General features: G+C 43.4%; 1 protein-coding gene and 1 long non-coding RNA gene across 3 annotated transcripts; both read left to right on the top strand.

Moving 5' to 3' along the window:
* Positions 1–530: 530 nt before the first annotated feature.
* LOC120100577 (uncharacterized) lies at positions 531–7,044 on the top strand. The gene is made up of 3 exons (XR_005500404.2): positions 531–729; positions 5,227–5,356; positions 6,720–7,044. It is a non-coding gene; the product is annotated as an uncharacterized LOC120100577 (long non-coding RNA).
* A 7,456-nt stretch (positions 7,045–14,500) lies between these two features.
* LOC120100809 (histone H3.v1-like) lies at positions 14,501–20,739 on the top strand. 2 transcript variants are annotated; one of them, XR_005500904.2, is made up of 2 exons: positions 14,501–14,735; positions 17,251–17,569. XR_005500904.2 is itself a non-coding variant. In XM_039103632.2 (2 exons), the coding sequence occupies exons 1-2, from the start codon at positions 14,595–14,597 to the stop codon at positions 19,330–19,332; spliced, it is 294 nt and encodes a 97-aa protein (XP_038959560.1). In that variant the 5' UTR covers positions 14,501–14,594; the 3' UTR covers positions 19,333–20,739. The 2 variants fall into 2 exon arrangements, 1 of the variants encoding a protein (XP_038959560.1); XM_039103632.2 differs by lacking the exon at positions 17,251–17,569 and adding an exon at positions 19,180–20,739.
* Positions 20,740–22,094: the final 1,355 nt, after the last annotated feature.

Here is a 22,094-nt window from a genome sequence, read left to right as displayed (position 1 = left end):
TCTCTACAGACATGGAGCGTGCCAGTTCACCCTCCTCTCCTCCTCGCCCTGACAATCAGCTGGAAGTCTTAAGTGCATAGTCATTGAGTAACAGCTTCATAGACCAGACACTGAAAAGCTTTACACAGAAACACAAACCATGTGGTCGTGCTCCTGGACTGAAAACAGATTGCTGAGGTCACTATGAGGTTGAAGAAATGAGCTAATGAGAAGACACAGGGCCAAAGCCAGGTCAAGTGGGATCCCACAACGGTGGACACAGAGTCCTAGCCTCTGTAATGGATAAGGTAGACAGAGGAAGTCCCTGAGCTGACCCTCAGTCCTAGGTTCTGTGGCCTCTCATGGGACACTAGTTTCCCATGACAGTCTTGCCCCTGAATCACATTCAGAACCCTGTCAGTGGGGCACCTCAGTGTGTCCCAGCAATTGCCCTCCAACTCTTCAGCATACATGAAGAAGGGTGGGTTCCAGAGACCTAGACGCTGGCCTGTCTGCACAGCCTCGACACTCCCTCGTATACGTCAGCAAATGCTTTTCATGTCAGGCATCCGATACTTAGCATGGCAGGTTACACTGTCACTCATTCCTGCAGGGTTTGACGCTGTCTCAACATCTATTTGTTCTGCAGAATATTTTTAGCAGGAGATTGGGAGAAGGGCTGCTGAGAGAGTCGCTGGGGAAGAAAAAAAGCTGTCCTGATGGAGGCTGTGTCACATTCTTGATGCTGAGGTAAGTGCCTTGAAACACATACATGTTCAAAACGCAATTGCTAATAATGCAATTCCCACCTCCCTGTGTTTATTTAAAAAAACAAAAAACAAGTAGAAGGAATTGGAAATAAGGCTCGGGGGATCCCTGGCAACTGCAGATCTTCCTTCTTCCCTCTGGGAGAGATACGGGGAACACCTGCGTGGTCTCAGAAAGATACAGCACAAAGCAGGAGATTTCAAGGGGAGAAAAGAAAACCCTTTTCAAATACGTTCAAACATTCCATGAGCCTGTTTCCAGAACTCTCCAGAAGAACCGAGAGCTGAGAGTGCTATGCCTCCCCCACCTCCACCCTGTAAACTGGCTTTCAGGTGACGCAATGACAAGACCTCTGCGGTGTGCTGTCTGGAGGGACGCAGCCAGCCATCAGAACAGGGGTGCTGCCATCTCTTGGATGTTCATGGCCAAAGCAGGACTCTGCCCCAGAAAGGATGGATTTCAGTGATACTATGAAATGTTACCAGGCAATCTGTTCTGAAATAATTGCTCGGCATGTTGGCCTTCTTTTCCCTTTTAGAATTTCAAAGGCATGGCAGGCCGAAAGCAGTGCCAGCCTGAGGGGTACCTAGATGACTAAATCCAGCCCACCACAAACCGTAGCTGCACAAAAGCGCTTCTCCACTAGAGCATTGCAATTAATGGTATTGCTGAGAAATTCCTGTCACTTCAATCTAGTGCTGTTTAGAGCTTTCATTTAGAGTGGTGTGCAAATTTTAGGATATGATGTTTCTTAGCTAACATGAGCAGTAGCACCTAATCTCTGAGATGCACCTGAGTTTCAACATATACAATAATGGCAGCCTTCTTTCCCATTCTTACACACACACACACACACACACACACACACACACACACCAACATACTCATACTCTCATATATATATATATATATATATATATATATATATATATACTCACACACACGAACTCAAACATATACACACAATCACAATCTTATATCCACATATTGGCATATACACACCCATAGACTTAATCATATTCTCATACAGATACATAGAGACACAGATACACATAGGCTCATAGACACAAATATGTGTGTGTGTGTGTGTGTGTGTGTGTGTAGCTACACGAGGGGAGTGTGAATATATATGTATGTATGTATGTATGTATGTATGTATATGCTCACACTCCATGTATATGCTCACATAGACATTCAAATTTATATATACACCCACATACAAACACACACACATGCACACATATCCTCTCTTTCTTTAATACACACACAGATACACACTCACAAATAAGTATACACCCACACTAGCACAGGTAAACACAGAGGCTCACATACTCATTCACACACACTCGAGAGCAGCCCAGCTCAGACATCAAAACACTCCCCAGTGGAAAACTGAATGTGTCCACATTGGAAATATCTAGGGTGTTCTGAAGTAGGATACAAATTTCAGGGCCTTTATTGCATGATGGTCCTTTTGAAATATTTATATTGATCGGCCCAGTTCCTAAGAGGAAATAGGTTGTTTCTCTGATTCTCCCAAGTATAGGTCATTTGAGCTGTTGGCTTGTCATATTTTTTTTTAATCTCCACATTTCCCTGCAGATGTGAAAGGACGATTTAAACAGCAACGTTAGCTGCTTTGGGCTAGATTTTCAAAGCTACGCCAGGGGAGGTGAAAGCACAAATCCTGTTATTGTTACAGGATTAATGCACAGAAGTCCCCGAATACCACTTTGGAAATGTAGCCTAGGAATATTATTTTAATATACTGTGTGTTATTTTTAGACTCAGCTATAGCCCAATTATCAGCTGGTGTATCAAAATGGAGACAAGACAGAGAGCTGTTGTTAATCCAGAATTCTAGTGAGATTTTTGGTATTTGTGTTTTCTTATCTCTTGGATATCTGGATTATTTGGAAGGAAAATTGGACAGAAACCACCGCAGCTGTTTCCTACCTGCTCCGTTGCTATAGAGGCTGCTGCTCAGAGCTCTGGTTCCATAGAATGTTTTGGCCCAGTTCCCCCGACCCCAGGGGAGAGAGATTGTGCAGAAAGAGGCATTAAATCCTAGAGATCTTTTGACCGTATCACAAAAAGCTGAAATCAACCACAGCATACACATGACTTCAAGGCAGCAAGCCATGGTTCCTGCCTCCAGTTATTTCTGTTTCTACTTTGACACATCTTAGATTGTTGTCCAAAAATAGCTACCTGCAGAAGGTCTTCCAATTGGAGTAGCTTTGCTCCAAGTTGCCCTATGGGCATCAGTGGGCACTCGCTGATGCTGTAGACTCCTGCTGTGCCTTTATTAAGCCAGACTTGACTTTCCTTTTGGCCTCAGGAAATGTATAGAAAAGAGATGGCCACAGCCCTGGGACCAGAATGCATCCAACCCAGGAGATAAGAGAGCCTTTCAGTTAATGAAGAAACACTGGCTTTAGGGACTGAGAAGGTGATTCGGCAGACAAACTACTTAATGTGCATTTGTGAGGACAAGGGTTTGGATCCCCAGAACCCACATAAAAGTCAGACAGGTAAAATAGCCACCTTTAATCCTAGCATTCAGGAGGCAGAGACAGGATCTCCAGAACATGGTAAGGAGCTACGATAGGCAGTATTGATGAGTTCTGGGCCCATCAAGGACCCTGCTTCAGTGAACACAGTAGAAACAGTCAGGAAGACACCTGGTATCAACTTTCAAACCTTACATTCACATGCACACAGATGTGAACATTCATACACACAAGCATTCAAACAACACATATATACATGCGAAACAAAAAACAAAAGTAAAAAATAAAAAGGCATTCATATGAGTTTCCTGAGTTTCAAGTCTGGGGGGTGGGGGGCATATCTCAGAATGGAGTTGGGGCATAGCTCTGTGATGCAGCCCATAAGCAAAGGCCTATGCTTAATGTCAACACACACACACACACACACACACACACACACACACACAAACACACACACAGACACATAACACATCACTCAGGATCCCAGGGGGATAGGTTCCAGCACAACAGCACCTACTAAACCCCATCGAAGCTCAAATCCATTATATGAAATACAATATTTGTGTATAAGTGACACGCAATTTCCTATATGCGTTCTCTTGGTTCCTTATAATACAATGTAAATGCTGGGCAAATCACTAGGGGGATACTGTACGTGCTAAGCATCTACTCTCCTCCTCCATCTCCTTTCTCTCCTCCTCTTTTTCTTCCCCCTCCTCCTCTCTCTCCTCCTCCACCTAGTTGCTCCCTCGGATGCAGAAGCTGTGGATATGGAGGACTGACTATTAAGAACAAGTCTGTTTATTTAGTTCCAAGTGGGGAGCAGAGGATAGGACACATCCCACTTCAGAAAACATGGATGGTGTTTGTAAATTTTGTGCATGCCCTCCACAGCAGTGGACTGACAAGCCTCGCTAACACCTGTGTCAGGGACCTGATGTGTGGCTCATATGGGTCTGACTCAAATTACAAGTCAACAGTTTCATATAATCCATACACAAAGACTAAGCTATAAATTGGACTGAAGGAAACTGTCTGTTTTTGGTTCCTGGAGTGAACCATTCTTAACCAGTGTTCTTCATCTCTGAAGCAGAAATGACCGGATCCCAGTCTCTTAAAACCCAGAAATGGATGGACAGCACACACTAAGGTCAATGACTTACTAAACCTTTCAGGAAGACAAGGACTCAAAGTTAGGAGCTATGGAGGCAGAGGTAGATCTGGAAGATCAAAACATAACACAAAAGTCTCAAAGAATTCCTAAAACATTTACTTTTTTAAAAACCTAGAAGTGTCTCCAGGTGTAGCATTGAAAATAAAAATAGGTCAATTAATTATTCTTATGAGAATTCTTACATGCACATAATATATAAAAGATTTATGCCCTAGTTCGGGTTATTATTGTTGTGATAAATGCTGTGACCAAAAATAACTTCGGGAGGAAAGGGTTTATTATTGAAGGAAATCAGGACAGGAATTGAAACAAGGCAGGAACCTAGAGGCAGGAGCTGATGCAGAGGCCACGAAGGAATGTTGCTTACTGGCTTGATCCCTCTGGCTTGCTCAGCCTGCTTTCTTATAGAACCCAGGACCACCAGTATTACCCAAAATGGGCTGGGTCCTCTCCATTGATCACAAATTAAGAAAATATCCTATAAGCTTACCCAGAGCTTAATCGTCTGGAAGCATTTTCTCAATTGAGGTTCCTTCCTCTCAAATACTTTGTGTTAAGCTGACATAAAACTAGCCACCACAAAGCCGCTCACCGTTGGTCCCAGCACTCAGAAGGTCCAGGCAGGTGGATCTCTGAGTTGGAGCCAGCTTGGTCTAGTGAGTAAGTTCCAGATAACCAGGGCTACACAGAGAAACCCTGTCTGGGGTGGGGGTGGGGAAGCCAGCACAATATCTTAGAATATGTACTGTTGGAATACTATAAAAAAATCTATGAATATCCCTTTTTCTCAAGGATGAAGTGGAAACTTCTGGTTTCTTTGGAAAGTCAGTTATGCTGAATGATGTTTTGCTGGGGCACATGGGTGAAAGGATGATTTCCTGAAGGAGTCATGTGGAAGAATGTTTTCCTGAAGCAGACATAGGTAAAGAGGTGTTTTGCTATGGCAGACATGTGAAAGGACATGCGATTGGGGAATATAAATATAACCCCACAGAAAGTGGGAGCAAGAGCATTGGTTTGCTTTGCTCCACCTCGATATTCTTTGCTGATGATGCTCAAGTATTGATTGATACATCTTACATTGAGTTGCTGAGCTCTTCTTGTGGTGACGCCAGAGACAAACTAACAAAAGAACTTCTTGTAAATTTCAGCTAATGTTATCCCCATTGGGTCCTGGGAACCTCTTGCTTCCCTGGCATTGGGAACTTTCCAGTAGTTCCCCCCACCAGCCCTGTTCCCTACCCCCTACTGCTATATATTTCTATTCATTTTCCTGACCTTCTGAACTTCTCTCTTATCTCTTCCCATACCGTCCTTCCTCCTTTTTATCCCTCCCCCTCCTCCCTCCCTCCCAGGTTCCTGCCTCCTTCCTTCTACTTCCTATGATTTTTCCCCCTTCTAAGTAGGACTGAAGCATCCACACTTTGGTCTTCCTTCTTGTTAAGCTTTATATGATCTGTGAGTTATATCATGGTATTCCGAGCTTTTGGGCTAATATCTACTTATCCGTGTGTACATACTATGTGTATTAGCTTAAATATCCAACAAACGGGGTGGGGTGGTGAGAACCTGTAAAGACCACCTCCATTAGATAGGCACAGACCCCAGTTGAGGGATGGGGGCCACTGACCCATCTCAAAATTTTTAACCCAGAATTGTTTCTGTCTAAAGGGAACGCAGGGACAAAAAAATGGAGCAGAGATGGAAGGAAAGTCCATCTAGAGACCACCCCACCTTGTGACCCATCCCATTTGCAGACACCAAACCCTAACATTATTGCTAATACCAAGACGTGCTTTCAGAGAGGAGCCTGGTTTAGCTATCCTCTGAGAGCCTCTGCTAGTATCTGACTAATACAGATGCAAATACTCACCACCAACCACCAGACTGAGCCCAGGGAACACAATGAAAGTTAGGGGAAGGACTGAAGGAGCTAAAGGGGATTGCAACCCCATAGGAAGAACAATAGCAACTAACCAGAACCCCCTAGAGTTCCCAGGGACTAAATCCCCAACCAAAGAGTACACAGGGATGGGTTCATGGCTCCAGCTACATATGTAGCAGAGGATGGCCTTATCAGCAATGGGAGGGGAGTTCCTTGGTCCTGTGGAGGCTTAATGCCCCAGCATAGGGGGTTGCTAGAGCGGTGAGTTTGAAGTTGGGGGAGCACCCTCATAAAGGCAGGGGGATAGGGAAAGGAATGGGGGATTTGCAGAGGGGAGGCCAGGGTGTGGGGACATTTGAAATGTAAATAAATAAAATAACCATTTTTTTTATCTCGTGAGGTTCCTGTGGCTTCTGGCCCCCTCAGCAGCCTCAGGCTGGTTGCAAAACTTGTTGTTTCTTTGGGATTGAACTGCTGCTGGTGACTTGTGTGTGGTGTCTGCCTGCCGAGAGGACTGGACTTCAGCTGTTGGTTCGTATTTGGTGTTTGCTATGGGACTGAACTGCTAATATCCTGACAATGAAGATTGGACTCACCCCCAAAGAACTATGTCTAATCAGGTCTACTTCCCCTGTGTCCTAATAACTTTTCATTTCCACTACCTCTTGTGAGGGGTGGGCTAAACAAGAGGTTGAACGTTTATTAAAATAGGCTGCAAAATTTTATACCTACACAATCATTTAAAAACTGCTAGGATAGTTGTACACACTCATCGTCTACCAAGAATAAAAACTTGCAGCCAAGCATGGTGGCAAACACCTGTGATCCTAGGTAATCCTCACCAGGGAGGCTGAGGCAGGAAAATCACAAGTTTGAGGGCAGACAAGGTAATACAGTGAGACATTTTTTCCCAAATAAACAAGTAAAATCTTACAGCATACCTAAAGGCTTATCATTACACATTTCATGAGTAAGAACATGAATGAACCACTTACAATTGAATGTACTTCAATGTCGGTAAAAATACTACATCAAACGGTTATTAACAGGATAAAACCAGCTAAGTATGGAGAGAATACAAATGGCCCACAGGGAGTTTCACCTGCAGGCTTGCACACCCTATGGAATCCTCTGCCCTTCAGTACAAAGCACTGGCATGCTTCCAACTAGCAGAACAATGCAAAGGGGTCTGCATTTTATTTCTGTGGTCAAGTAACAAGAGACTGTGGCCCCTGTCTTGTTGGACCTCTCTCTCTTGTCACCCTGCCTGTGCAAAATCATGCATGTTCATGTGTATGTGTTTATACATACACATGCATGTGCACTTCTCAGGGGCTGTCTACCATGGTTTGGAGACTGGGTCTCTTATTCTGGTCTGGAACTCATCACGTAGGTTGGGCTGATGGGTCAGGGACCTCGCTGTCTCTACCTCCTCAGTGCTGATTACAGACACAGAACAACTTTTCCACCCAGGATCTAACTCAGGTCCTCATGCTTGCACACTAGGCAGTTTACTGACTGAGCCATCTCCCCACCTCAAGGCTGGAGCCATTAAAACTGACAAAGAGAATTATGAAGAGTTGTGCTTACTAAAATGAGCCCACCGGTGAGTCAGGGGTCACGAACGGCTGGAATGCAGTCTGTGGCCAATCTGCTTACTAATGCCACGGCCTGCTCTTGCGTGCCATTCAGTGTCAAGCAGCAATAATGAAGGAGTACCTCCAACTACACAGCTAGTGGTCAAGTCACTGTTAGATGCAAAACCCTTGAAAATGTCAGTGGTCTCCATTCACGTCTGTAAAACTGGATCCATGGTTACATAGCATGAACCCTGGCCTTGCAGAAATTAAATGATTCCCTTAGCAGTCCTATTTTGAACTGTTCTCACAGCCTGCTGTAGACAGTTGGCTCTTAATCCATTTTATAGAGACACTTTCTGTTCCTTGGATAAAAGGAAGTATATAAATTTCAAGTGCCGTATTACCATACATGCATGGTTCTGTTTGGGCACAGGCACGTTGTTCTCGTCATAAATTCTGACTCAGAATGGGAGCTGGGGATTTACCATTTCACTCTTTATAGTTACAAGATCGACTAAACTGATTACAAAAAGAAATATGTAAGCTATGAAACTGTTCACACCAGTGATGTGGTTCAGTAGCTTATAAAAGTAAGCCAAAAGAAAGACATTTTAGGAAAGTTCCTAAAAACACAGAGTTTCAGGGCTGGGGAGATGGCTCGATGGGTAAAGTGCTTGCCAGGGAAAAATAAGTACCTGGGTTCAAGTCCCAAGGCTGTCTAAGTGCTCTCCTTGGGCAAGATGGGAGGCAGAGACAGGAAAATTATTTCATGGAATCATTCCCTTCCCCCTAACCCTAGAAGCTCATGAGCCAGAGAGCCTCATGTATGTCACACAATGGCAAGCAACAGGTTCTGCCTCAAGTAAGATAGAAAGGAAGGACTGATTCACAAGGCCATGCTCTAACCTCTACATGTACCCATGTGCCAGAACCCATGTACATACAGAAAGAGAGGGGGATATTCATGGGATGGTTATAATCAGAACCCAGAGTTTGAGGATCCTAATATATTCTTCATATATCCCTTTTTTCCCCACCCACCAACATTTCTAGGACCTCTCTCAGGGGGTTGGCACCCAAGAAAGTAAAGAACAGCTAGTTTATGGAATCGACTTTTCTATTCATTAGTAAAATCTTCAGTTATTTATGTGGTGGTAGCAAGGAGGATTCTGTGGGGAAATACATTGTCCTGCCATTCGTTCTAACCAGTCGAGAGGGCTCTAGATGAGAAACTGTTTAATCTTTCTCCGGTACTGAAGGTGGGACACTGTGGCCATGGAACTAGAGGTCAGAATACTGTAGGCAAATCACAGAAGAATGAACTCCAGCCTCATCACTTCACAGCTCTCAGACCCAGAACAAATTAACTTAATCCTAAGTCTCAGTTTCTTCATAAGAAAAATAGAACTGATATTTTCCCTCCTGAGGTCGAGATAAAGCCTCCTACGATAATCCATGTAAACCACTCCTGCCTGACACAGATGTAACAGGGACATGGAAGCAATGCTTAGCGTGTTCTCACCGATGAGACCCTCTTTTCATACGTCTGACTTTTACTACTTTGAGGACAAGGAACTTTGGGAAATAGCCATGGGTTTTTGCAGAGTTGGATAGATTTTGGCGACTTGTGGGAGGCACTTCCAACTAGGAAGTCCTGAAATCAGTCTGATCTATCAAACCCACTCCCTCCCTCAGTGAGCTCGCCTTCACAACTTAAATGCCCTCTGCTTGCTAATGGGTCCCACGCGTGACCCTGCAGCCCAGCCACCTTCCTCTGCTTCCCCTTCTGGCAGCAAAGGACCTGATGCCCTCATTGGAACATCTCCAACTCAACTCTAACGAAAACCTCTTCATTTTCCCACCAGCCTGCCCCAGTCATGGTTTACATAATAGATGGTAGGATCTTCTATCTGAAATAGCTCCAGTCTTATCCCATCTTTCATGAAGCTGACAGTCCCTAAGAAGAACAAACATTCACTGGGGTAACCAAGCCTTCACTTAAAATTCTAGGTGTTCAGACCCAAAACCTTGGACTCATGATTGCAGCGAATTCTACTTTGTATTTATATCCAGTTCATCAAGAAATCTCATCTGATTCTATTTCCAAAATACACCCAGAATCTCACCATTTCCTACCAGTTCAGTGTCACCTTCCTGCCCAAGGCCATCATCATCTATCTGTCACATTTAATAGACTTCTTTTACAAAGAAAAATATTTTAAAATAATTTTAACCATGTGTTCTGAACTTAAGTCTTATCAGCTTCCAGAATCCAATATGTACTTTTCAAAATACACATATAAAACCAGCACACAGTCTTTAAATCATGAAATCAGTATTGACACACCACCCTCCGATTCAAATTTCACTAATCCCTCAAATGTGTCTGGTTTGTCTGGGGCTCAGGATTCTCTGAGGAACACATGTAACATTGAGCTATCACGTCTCTTCTATCTGAAATAGCTCCACAAGCTTGTCCCATGTTTATGTAGTTGACATTCCCAAGACTGACACCCCACCAAGTGTAAGCTCTTCACTTAGGACTTCTGGTGCATCCTCCTAAGCAGAAACGGAAGCACATCCATGGCAAATGTTCCATGGGAACAATGCTGGTCTCTTTCGGGACAGATCAGCAGAAGATGTGCATTGCCACATGGTCCCATCGTGACCGCCTGGCTATGACCTCTGCCAGGTTTCACCGCTGAAGTTCTGTCCTTCCTAGAGTGTGTAAAAGAAAGAATCCTATTCCTCATGGAATACGATCCATCAGCCTAAGTACCATTAACAACTTTAGCCTACAGAGATTGCCAAATGGTTATTGAATTCTCTATTTTCATCATTCCGTCTACATTTACTAGCTGATTTTCTATAATACAGAAATAAATCCTGATGGAAAGATGTCTCAGTGGTTAAGAGCACTGGCTGCTCTTCCAGAAGGTCCAGGTTTGATTCCTCGTACCCACGTGGTGACTCAACCCCTGTGTCTACAATTCCAAGGAATCCTATGCCCTCTTCTGACCTCCATGGGCATTAGTCATGCACATGGTACACAGACAAGCATGAAGGCAACATTCATACATATAAAATCATAAAACAGACTTTAATTTTATAAAATAAATCATTTGCTTCCACTTGCTCATTCACTCCTTCAACTGTATCAACACAGACACTCAGACTTCACCTCTATCCAGTGAATCGCAGCACATCATTAACACTTTTAAGCAAAAGTAGTTCTGCCCAACACCCTTCTAAAATTTTCCCAACAGTCACTGGGTATTTTATTATTTTTCCAGCATAAGGTTCCAGATTTACCTTGCACTTTCCAGCTCTTAACTGGAAGTAGTAATTAGTTATTTCTTCAACAAACCTTTGTTTCTTTCAGTTAGGACGGTACTTAGAAAGCACTGTCTGAGTGTTAAAAGGATATTACTACTGCGAAGCCTCTCAGGAGACAAAACTAAGTTATGTTTATCTTATATCATGGTATACATTCTATAGTACATAAATACATATACTCATACATTTACAATTAGAAAGGTGACAGTATATGATTGATTGATAGACAGACAGACAGACACCATGTATTCAAGCTCAAACCTCTGGTACCACCACCCCTTCTGCATTTATGAACTCTTGTCTCCAGCAATGAGATGCTTGGCTTCTGCTATCTTCATCATTTCTACTTACAAATGCAATAAACTTATTAATTTTGACAACAGAATCAATTTCCCCCCCCCAGGCTAATGGTCTCTCTTGAATTAAACTCAGCTTTTGCCCCAGCAGCTTGTACCTTCTACTTGAACCTGTGCCTCTACAAGGGCCTCCAAATAATCATGATGCCATGATGTCGTCTTCACAGTGAAAGGAATGAAAAGAGAAGCAATAATACCATCTACTCCCGTGAGCTCACCCGTACTCAAAAGCCAGAGGAATCCTGACAAAAATCTAAATCCACCCCCACTCTCTACTACAAACCCTCTTTGGTTCTCCATTTTACTCAGAATAAGAAAACTCTCTGACAGTGGCCAGAAGATCCAACCAGAGCTAAAGACTTGATCTCTCACCGTCTTCTTTGCTTATCATTCTTCCTCTTACTCCAGTTACACTCCAAACATGACTACTAGCTTCCCATCCAGGGGACGTTTACATTTATATTCCTTTGTGCCTGGAACAGCTCTAATGCAGCTACAGAGCTACACTGCCTTATCTCCTTTAAGCCTTTCTTAACACACTGCCCCAGTGAAACTCACTCTAAATATCCTTTAAAAAATTACAATTATAAAACCACTCCTAAGCAGCTGATTGGATCAGACCAAAGCCAGCTTCTACCACTGAAACATTCCTTTAAGAGGAAGTAGGTGACTCTATGACTTGGGTGTGGCCAGTGTCAGAGCCCTTGCCTGGGCTTACTTCCAAAGTGTGAGCCCCCCACCTCGGGGGGGGGGGGAAAGTTGAGGGATAAGCATGGAAAGGAGAGACTGCTATGTTTCTCCCCAAATACTCCATGTAGTAGTGGACTTTGTCCTCAGAAATGTCCATCACTCCACTGCTTATTTAAGTCATTAAAAGCAACTAAAACATTAAAAACTGTGGGGGAACAGTTTAGCTGTGTATCTGCTTTGTCAGGTACTGCATCTGCATCTGTGGTCCTCCAGAGAAACTCACTACCAGATCTACCAGGATTAAATTATAATGACAGGGAATGTTAACTGAATACTTAACATGTGCCAGGCAAATCATTTCTATTAACTCTCACAGGTTGTCTTACTGTTCCGTTGCTGTGAAGAGACACCATGACCAAAGCAACTTATAAAATAAAGCATTTAGTTGGGGCTTGCTTATAGTTTCAGAGGGTGAGTCCAGGGGTTGGGGATTTAGCTTAGTGGTAGAGCGCTTGCCTAGCAAGCACAAGGCCCTGGGTTTGGTCCTCAGCTCAAAAAAAAAAAAAAAAAAAAGACAAAATAACAGAGGGTGAGTCCACAGCATCGTAGAGGGGAGCAAGGCAGTAGGCCATGGTGCTGGGGGCAATAGCTGAGAGCTCACATTCTGTTTGCAAATTGAAGGTGTGTGTGGAGGTGGGTATATAGAGAATGGGCCTGGCTGGCATGGGCTTTTGAAAACTCCTAGTGACACACCTCCTCAAACAAGGCCGTACCCTCTAATCCTTCCCATCTAGGGACCAATAGTTCAAATATTCTCATTGCAATCACCACACAAAGGATTTTAAAATTGGGCTGTAACAATGGTTCAGAGATTAGCAGCACAGTTGCTCTCCCAGAAAACATAGGTTTGGTTCTCAGCATCTCTATGCTGGTTCACAACTGTCTATAAGTGCAGTTCCAGGGGATCCTTTGCCATCTTCTGGCCTCCATGGGCATTACATCCATGTGATACAAATACATACATGCAGATGAAACACTCATGAGCACAAAATAATACATACACACATATAAAGAATGAATTACTACTGGTTAGTGGAGAAATGAACCATCACTTGACCTAGAAGCTTTCCACATGGGAAAACCAACACTGGAGAGACAAGCTTTAGGGAAAAAGTGTCCTTTATTGAGGAGGAGGAAGAGAAAGAGGAGGAGGGGGGGGATGAGGAGGAGAAGGAAGAGGAGGAAGAGGAGGAGGAAGAGGAAGAGGAGGAGGAGGAAGAGGTGGCAGACATTTTTCTGTCTTCCATGTCCTTGAAGAGATGGAGGATAATTATCTGAGGCTCATGTAAAGGGCCACATGAAGAAATTGGTGTTCCCCAAACCAGAGTCAGGCAGTCTGCAACTGTGGTGGCATTTGGAAACAAATGAACTCCTCATCATGATATTCTCTCATCTTGAGTACTTGCCCTTTGACACAATTGCTGGGCACTACTATGTCCCACCCTGAGAAGCGTGCCCCTATCAACATTCTTATCTCTGCACCTCTCCACCTGCCTTCTACTTTAGTTGCTCAGTTACATCAAGTCCCTGCTAAACACCCCCTACCGGCCTGTAGGGGTGGCATATGTGGCCACCCCATTCAAGATCTCACACAGCTGACCATTTTTTCTTCGTCAGAAGCATGGCAAACTCTCCTCTACTCTTCTCAAGTCTCTCTGCTGGCCTCTAGAGACCAGGAAGTCTCTCCAATCCCTTTCACACAGCAATTGGCCCATGGCTTCTTTTCTGAAAGATCAAGAACCAATTGGGGAACAGAACCTTAGCATCAGAACTACCCCTACAGGACATTCTGGTCAGTTTTGCAGTAAACATCTGGCTTCAGCTGAGATGTAATATATGAGAGATACATAGGGAAAGCAGTGATCTGAGAATAATGAAGGGAGTAAGAGTCAAGCAAGATGACAGCATCCCATTACAGAATCGGCCTCTAGGAAGATATCAGCTTAACCCACTACACCCAGGGCTGCTATATAACACCCAAGAAGGCTGTCTAGCCTCTCACCAACCCAGGGCTAAAATACAGATCCCTGAGAAAATAGCACAGTAGAGGTGGGGAAATGTGTGGGTGGGGAAAATAACTGCATCATCAAGCTGACCAAACTTTTGAAAACTTACTGCCTAAAATTTGATAAAAATCTACTTTTGGGGTTGTCCAGAAAGCTGTTGCCTGGGAGATAGCTCACTGGAGGCAGGGCTCTACAAAATAATCTGTCTGCATTCAGCCTCATTTGAACACATCTGTGCTGAGTCATAATGGCCATGACTGCCCCCGAGGAAAACTACTCTACTCTCTTTGAAAGGACAAAGTTGTTAGAGTGGTGTGTGGAGTTTTACCACCAGATCCCTGAGCCATCATGGCAAGAAACAGGCCTGGCATCTTTGGCAGGAGCTGAGGTAAGGCAGATCCCTTTCAACTCAGATGAAGTAACTTTTGTCCTTGACTAAACTCCCTCCTGCTGATGGAGACTAGGCTGCTCCTACTTCTGCTTCACAATGAACTCTTCTTAATATCATGTTGGAATGGTAACAGCACAGCAGTGGGGATGGGGCTGGGGCAGGGAGGGTGCTCTTCATGCATTCATCTGTCTGCAAGTCCCCTGTAAATTGTACTCACTGTGCCTTTGGATCTGATTGCCTGGTTCTTCAGTCTCACAGCAACTTGAGGCTGGTTCTCACACACTAGAACTACTTACTCTGGATCAATTACGCAAGGAGAGATGACAGAATAAGCCACTAGCTACTGGGTGCCTAGGGCATAGCAAGAGCCATTAAGGAACCTGCTCCTAAGTAAGGAAGCCCTGTCCTCTGGAAACATCAGCACTGTTTACTAGCAAAGCCTGATTGGTGTCATCTGATGAAGAAAAAGTAGTTAAGAGGTCCATATCCATTTTCTCAAGGCAGATTATTAATAAAATGTGGATGTGTAGCTTTGAGGCAAGAGTTGATTCTGCACATGTCTTCCCAACCAAGTATATTAATTATTCTTTGGTGAACTTGATCCCAGGGAAGTTCAATGTTGTAATAAATATCTTTTTTAAAAAAATGTATAGTTCATTCATGCAAATTCTTCCAACAAGGAAACAAATGGTGAATGCATTATAGAACTCTCCAGACACAGGGTCTGAAGCCATGGGCCTCCTCAGGTGGGCACACAATAAGAAAAGACTTTCTGGGAGGAGGCTATCTGCCCCCACTCTCCAAGGACACCTTGCAGTCCACTGGTTTTCTAGTCTCACCTGGGTAATCTGAGAATATGAGGTAAGTCAATTCGTGTGTATGTCACCTCCTTGTCCGATGAAAAAGCACTTGTGTAATATTATGCAGTCATCAGATGTGCCACAGTAAGATGGGAAAGTGCTTCTTATAGCCATAAGTAGAAGTGTTGAGCAGTGATCTCATGTGAGGCAAGTGATGCTACATAGAAACCAAGGTCACAAGGAAAAAATCATACCTGTTCTCCTTCAATAGAACCAAAATAATTGTTTCTCCCCTTCCCAGAATTACTGTTTTTAACTTAAGGTTTTTATATATTTCATTGATGTGCACATGTGAGAACATGTGTGGAGGTCAGAGGACAACTTGCAAGAATTTATTCTCTCCTTCCACAATGGGTTTGAGGGACCCACTCAGGTTGTCAGGCTAGTATGATAAACATTTTTATTCCATGAGCCACCTCACTGGCCCTTCTTATGTTTCTATATTTATAAATCTACTGTAGTGATCTTGCACTGGCTCTAGCTTTGGGGCTAAAAAATACACCTAGCAATAATCAAACCGATTATGCGTACTGTGTATGTTTCAAGGCAAGCAAAACCGAGGTTGGCACACACACCATGACTAGTAGAATTCCACTGGCTGAACCTTGGTTTACCCAAGCACAAGTGACTGGGACCCCATAGCAGTTTAACCACCTTAGACAGGTCATCTGCTCCCAGTGCAGGAGTGGCCAAATTAGCAGACAGAAATGACTTAAGGAAATAAAAGTGCACTTCAGTTCAGAGTTCAGAGCAGTTTAGTCCACCGTGGCAGAGAAGGCAGGGTACAGATAGTCTGAGACAGTGACAGCATGCAGCTAAAAGCTCTTCTCATGGAGGCATACAGCAAGCAGGGACCAGAGGTGGGTATAACCATCAAAAGCCTACATGTCAGCCATGTCACATCTCCTAGGCTCTTCCTATATCAGCTAAGCACAGTCCCTTCTCAGGTGGGTTTTTGTGGCTATACAAGATATGTGTTACCAAATCCTAATTCTCAGACGCCTGTGTGGGGTGCGATTTCTGGCCAGTGCCCTTTAGGATGTGCAATTAAACTACTCAAATTCCTCAATAATCGATCCTGCTATTCCTAGGCCATGAAGGGAATTCAAGTGCACAATCTACATGCTCTCTCTCTCTCTCTCTCTCTCTCTCTCTCTCTCTCTCTCTCTCTTTTCCTGTCTCTTTTCATCTCCTTTCTTCTGATGTTTTAATGTCTCTCTCTGTCTTCCACCCTCTATGACCTCCTCTCTTTGCCTGTGCCCAGCCTGTGCGGTTTTCTTTCCTTCTTCTCCCTCTACTCTCAGCATGTTACCTATCCTCCTTAAAGACCAGACTCCTTTTCATAAAGAAGTGGGAGGAGGGGCTGGAGAGATGGCTCAGTGGTTAAGAACACCCAACTGTTCTTCCAGAGGTCATGAGTTCAATTCCCAGCAACCACATGGTGGCTCACAACCATCTGTAAAGAGATCCGATGCCCTCTTCTGGTGTATCTGAAGACAGCTACAGTGTACTTATATATAATAAAATAAATCTTTAAAAAAAAAAAAGTGGGAGGAGGGAGAAATTATAGGGCTCTCTTTGGTAGGCAATGGAAGATAGGAACCCAAGGATATTCCCTCATTGTCTTTTCCTTTTGTTGTTTTGTTCCGTAGCGTACAGCATCTCTCTGCCTGACAGAGGTACCCAAAGCATAGTGATATTGAAAAGGACCATGGAATTCGCAGGAGCCCTACCTCCTAGTTCAAACAAATGAGAAGACCAACAGAGATAGGAAAAACACATCTAAGGTGGTGGGGTGTCCTTCACATTGCTCTGTGTTGTATGACTTTAAATCCTGTGGTTTGTGGTCATCAATGGAATGATTGTCTCCCCCTAAACAGAGACCTCGAAAGTACACCTGTTTATTGTGTGTTGCAGAGAGACAGAACAAACCCAATGAGGAACCCCTGAGAATGTTTATAAGAACATATTTAAAACGGTTGTTCCAGGGCAGCAAGATGGCTCTTCAGCTAAAGGCACTTACCACACAAGCTTGGTGACCTTAATCTCCAGAACTACATAGAAACTACAAGCTAGAAAGGGAAGACCCAGCCCTCAAAGTTGTCCTTTGACCTCCCTGCACTGGAGCACTCATGTGCCCACATACACAGCACACGGATACCCACAGGTACACACAAGCTACCTGATTGAACCTTAACTGAGGAAGGACCTTTATGATCTAGAATGTCATTTAAACTTTGCTCTCTGTCTTGGATGTGATCTTAACTCAACTGGCAGGAAACTGTAAGCCTCATAAGGATTTGTTACCAGAGCTGTAAACCAAAGATGTCACCAGGCTGTTTTATACCAGCCTGGAAAAATGTGTTTGCTCTTCATTCCCCTCCTCAGAGTGAATTGATGCAAACCAGAGAATACACAAAAGCTCCTGTTACTTGTTTTTAAAATACAGTTTCTGGGGACTTGAACCTGAGTTCAAGGCTTTTACTCTCTGAGCTTCTACTCACTCTCCAGCTTCTAGTAACCTTTTAAAAGTTTTTTTCCCTTTCGATCAATTTTTTTATGGTGTGTGTGTTGGTGCCGGAGGTTCAGAAGAAAGGGGACTGGGTCTCAAGTGATACGTAACATAAAAGCCAAGATCCTGAAGGGAAAGTCTGTGATCCACTTGGTAGAGTGGAGTACATACTTGCAGTAAGAGAGCATTTTCTCTCAGGCCAAAGTGGAACAGAATTCTGTCAGGTGTGGGATGGGAGCTCTATGGAGGTGGTTTGATACAGAAAGGAAGCAGTGGGGCAGACAAGGCTGCTCTTCAGCCAGAGCCTTCTCTCTGGTGTGGTCTAGTCAAACACACTCTTTCAGAAATCACCACTCAACAACTGAATGAGCCTCTGCCCGGTAGCTGACTCTGCACAAGGCTCTAGTAATAAAACATCAATTAAGGGGCTGGAGAGCTGGCTCTGTGGTTAAGAACACTTGTTGCTCTTTCTTAAAGAGAGCTAGACTTCCATTGCCAGAACCCACATCAGGTGTCTCACAACCACCTGTAAATCCAGCTTCAGGGGATCCAACACCCAATTCTGGCCTTTGAATTCTCGCATGTGAGCGCGCGCGCACACACACACACACACACACACACACACACACACACACACACCATAAAAAAATTAATCAAAAAGGAAAGAGATTTTTAAAAGGTTACTAGAAGCTGGAGAGTGAGTAGAAGCTCAGAGAGTAAAAGCCTTGAACTCAGGTTCAAGTCCCCAGAAACTATATTTTAAAAACAAGTAACATGTATGATGGCACACACCTGTAATCTCGGAATCCCAGTGCTGGGAAGTAAGAACAGCTGGACCCCTGGAGCATGCTGGCCAGCCAGCCTACTCTACTTAATGAGTTCCAGGCCAATAAGAGACCCTAACTCAAGAAACAAGATGAATGGCACACGAGGAATGACATCTGAGGTTGTGTACTAACTCCACATGAGTACACACACATGTGTGTGTCCGCACATGGAATATTCACACACCCATGCACAAAGACTTGTTCAGTGCCTTTAAATTTTCTGTTTATATTGCATCTCTAAGCTAGAAGAAGAAGAAGAAGAAGAAGAAGAAGAAGAAGAAGAAGAAGAAGAAGAAGAAGAAGAAGAAGAAGAAGAAGAAGAGGAAGAAGAAGCAGCAGCAGCAGCAGCACCACCACCACCACCACCACCACCACAACAACAACAACAACAATAACAACACATTGTGGTTCATGGTTCGTGTTTAATATGTGGTTCCTGGTGGCAATCTATGATGATGTTGATCACCATGGCAATAGGCATCACAGCTGTCTACAAGTAGCAAATACAAAGAGCCTATATGAAAGACATTTTGGTTCATCTGAAAGTTGATGTGTGGGGCAATTCTTTGGGGGTAAAGATGTCACTCTGGGTAGTATGAGAATTACAGAAAAGGTGACTGCTCCCAAGATGGATTGCTGCTCCTCTAAGAACTCTCGGAATCAGCAGAAAACCCTAGGCTGGCCTTCACTTTCCCCTAGGCTCCAGAAATGAGTGATAGACAGTTAGGATTTGGGCTCTAAGGTGAGCACAAGGAAGTATCATGGAAGAAATAGAGAAAATCTCATTTGCTGGGTAACAATGTCAGGGCAAGCATCTGTACAGCCCACATCTTCAAGATCCTGTAGCAAATGCAAGGTCACTTCTCTGTCCCTAAGAGGAGTCACCTAAGGTGATGCCAACTCAACTTCCCCTCAAAAGAATGTCCATGTCACTTACTGAAGGAGCTGGATTCATTTGGAGTGTTAGTGGGAACTCTACAGGCAAAGAGCTGTATGGGCAAAGGGTATGTGAATAACTTCCCAGGTATCTTTTAAGTGCTGGGGATTGAAGCCAGAGTCTTAATCTGTGCTAAGAAAGGGCTCTGCCACTGAGTTATATCCCAAAGTTCTTAGATATCTTCTAGAAGCAAGTATCCATCACTGACCATGAGTTAGAGTCTTTGCATAAAGCTAGCTGCTTCCAACCAGTAAGAGTGACTGCACTGTGGCCTCCTGGACCAAACATATCCTCACCATGACTCCAGAACGGGGTCTAACAAAAATACCTGCCTCTTTGGTTCTCTAGTTAGTTTGCACTGCAAAAGTTTCCAGAACCAACAGCCAGCTGGTCCTTAGAGAATGGGGTCTCCACTTCCCTGAATTCCAGATACTTTCAATATTATCACCACATGCACTGTCATGATGGCCATTGGACCCAGAGATGAAAGTAGATGTGGAAAAAGACAAAGTTGCTGCTGCTGCTGCTGCTGCTGCTGCTGCTGCTGCTGCTGCTGCTGCTGCTGCTGGTGGTGGTGTGTGTGTGTGTTTTGTTTTGTTTTATTTGCACACACACCCAAACTAGATTGATTGAGGGGGCATCTTGCCTCAGCCATAGAGTGAAGCAGACAGACCCATACTCACAACTGAGGACAGAACATTACGATAACCTTTCCCGTCAATCAGAGCCCCACAATAACATAAGAAACTAAAATGTGTTGAGTCCATTCTGCTTGCCTGACCCCAGGTTAAGTGTTTTATATTATCTATTTTCATACTAGTCTGGCATGGTGCTATTATCTTACTCATTAAACTTTTACAAAGCATTCCTGAAGCTCAGAGAAGAAAAGAACTTGCCCAAGATTACTGAACTAAAGAGTAAAGGAGAAAGGGCTTGAAGCCCATGTCTGTCAAACACCACAGCTTTTCAATATGACAGGGGAGGGCATAAGGGCAAAGACCCTTCCCCAGAACCAGAGTTGAGGAAGTCAGTAGTAACCCTTACACTTTCTATAACTGTGTCACGAGGGCAGATGGATTCTAACCCCTTAGGGCATCTAAATACATTTGTGATTTTCATTAAAGCAAAATAGCAATTACGTACTTGAAATATTTATAAAATAAGTCAACTACATTTGAGGGGAAATGTAGCAGCATTGCAATTAGACACGATCTGCACACGCTGTGGGGTGTTTCTCTAACAAAGGAGCAAGGAATAATGCCACTAATAAAAACAATGACGATCCTGTGTAAATGTTCTAATAACTCATTTAGCGCTCTTCCGAGTGCAACTGTATATTAGGAGCTTCAAATACAGCCTTTGATGAAAGATTAAATATATCTTCTGCTCATTCCCCTCTGCAAAGCTAGTGATTCAAGTGGGCTAATTTGTTCCCTTTCTTCTAGTAAAACGTTTTAAGTGATCTATAAATGTTTTCCTTCTTCTATTCATACTGGAAGAGGAGCCAAGTGAATAATAATGAATATGAATGTATGAATAAGGAGTTGTTCTAATGATTAGAAGTTAATGGGTACCCCATCACACACATACACACAACTTCATCACATATATACACAGCACACACATATACACACCACAAAATTCTACCATACATATGTACACACAGCATGCATACCATATATACACATAGTACATACAAAAACACACCACACACCACACATACAATACAAACCACATATACACACGCCACACAGGCATAGAACACACACACCACACATAAAAACACACACATATATAATACACCTATACTCACTTTACACATATACCACACACAGGTAACAGGCAATGCACACTATCACATATACATACACCAGAAATACATGTTACACACCACGATGCATACATTACACATATACATCACACATACATACACACATAAACAATAAAAACATACAGAGACTTAAGTATGTGTGTACAGTCACATAAAATTCTCACACAGGGTCCATCAAAGAGCAGACAGACCTTACATTTCAAAATGAATATTCATTCAGGAAATTCTGTCAAATCAGTGCTAACCTAAAAGAATTTTCTGGTCACCTTTGGAAAACTTATCATGCTAATTAACAGAGCATAGATTTTTTTTTCACAAGGGAGCAATCTAAAGGTATATAATTTATATATTTAGTTCCCGCAGCGGAAATTAAAATTAACTGATTAAAA

Source organism: Rattus norvegicus, chromosome 2, assembly GCF_036323735.1.
Source record: "Rattus norvegicus strain BN/NHsdMcwi chromosome 2, GRCr8, whole genome shotgun sequence".
Classification (NCBI taxonomy): Eukaryota; Metazoa; Chordata; class Mammalia; order Rodentia; family Muridae; genus Rattus; species Rattus norvegicus.
The sequence above is the reverse complement of the archived record's forward strand: the minus strand, read 5'-3'. Positions and strand labels throughout refer to the sequence as shown.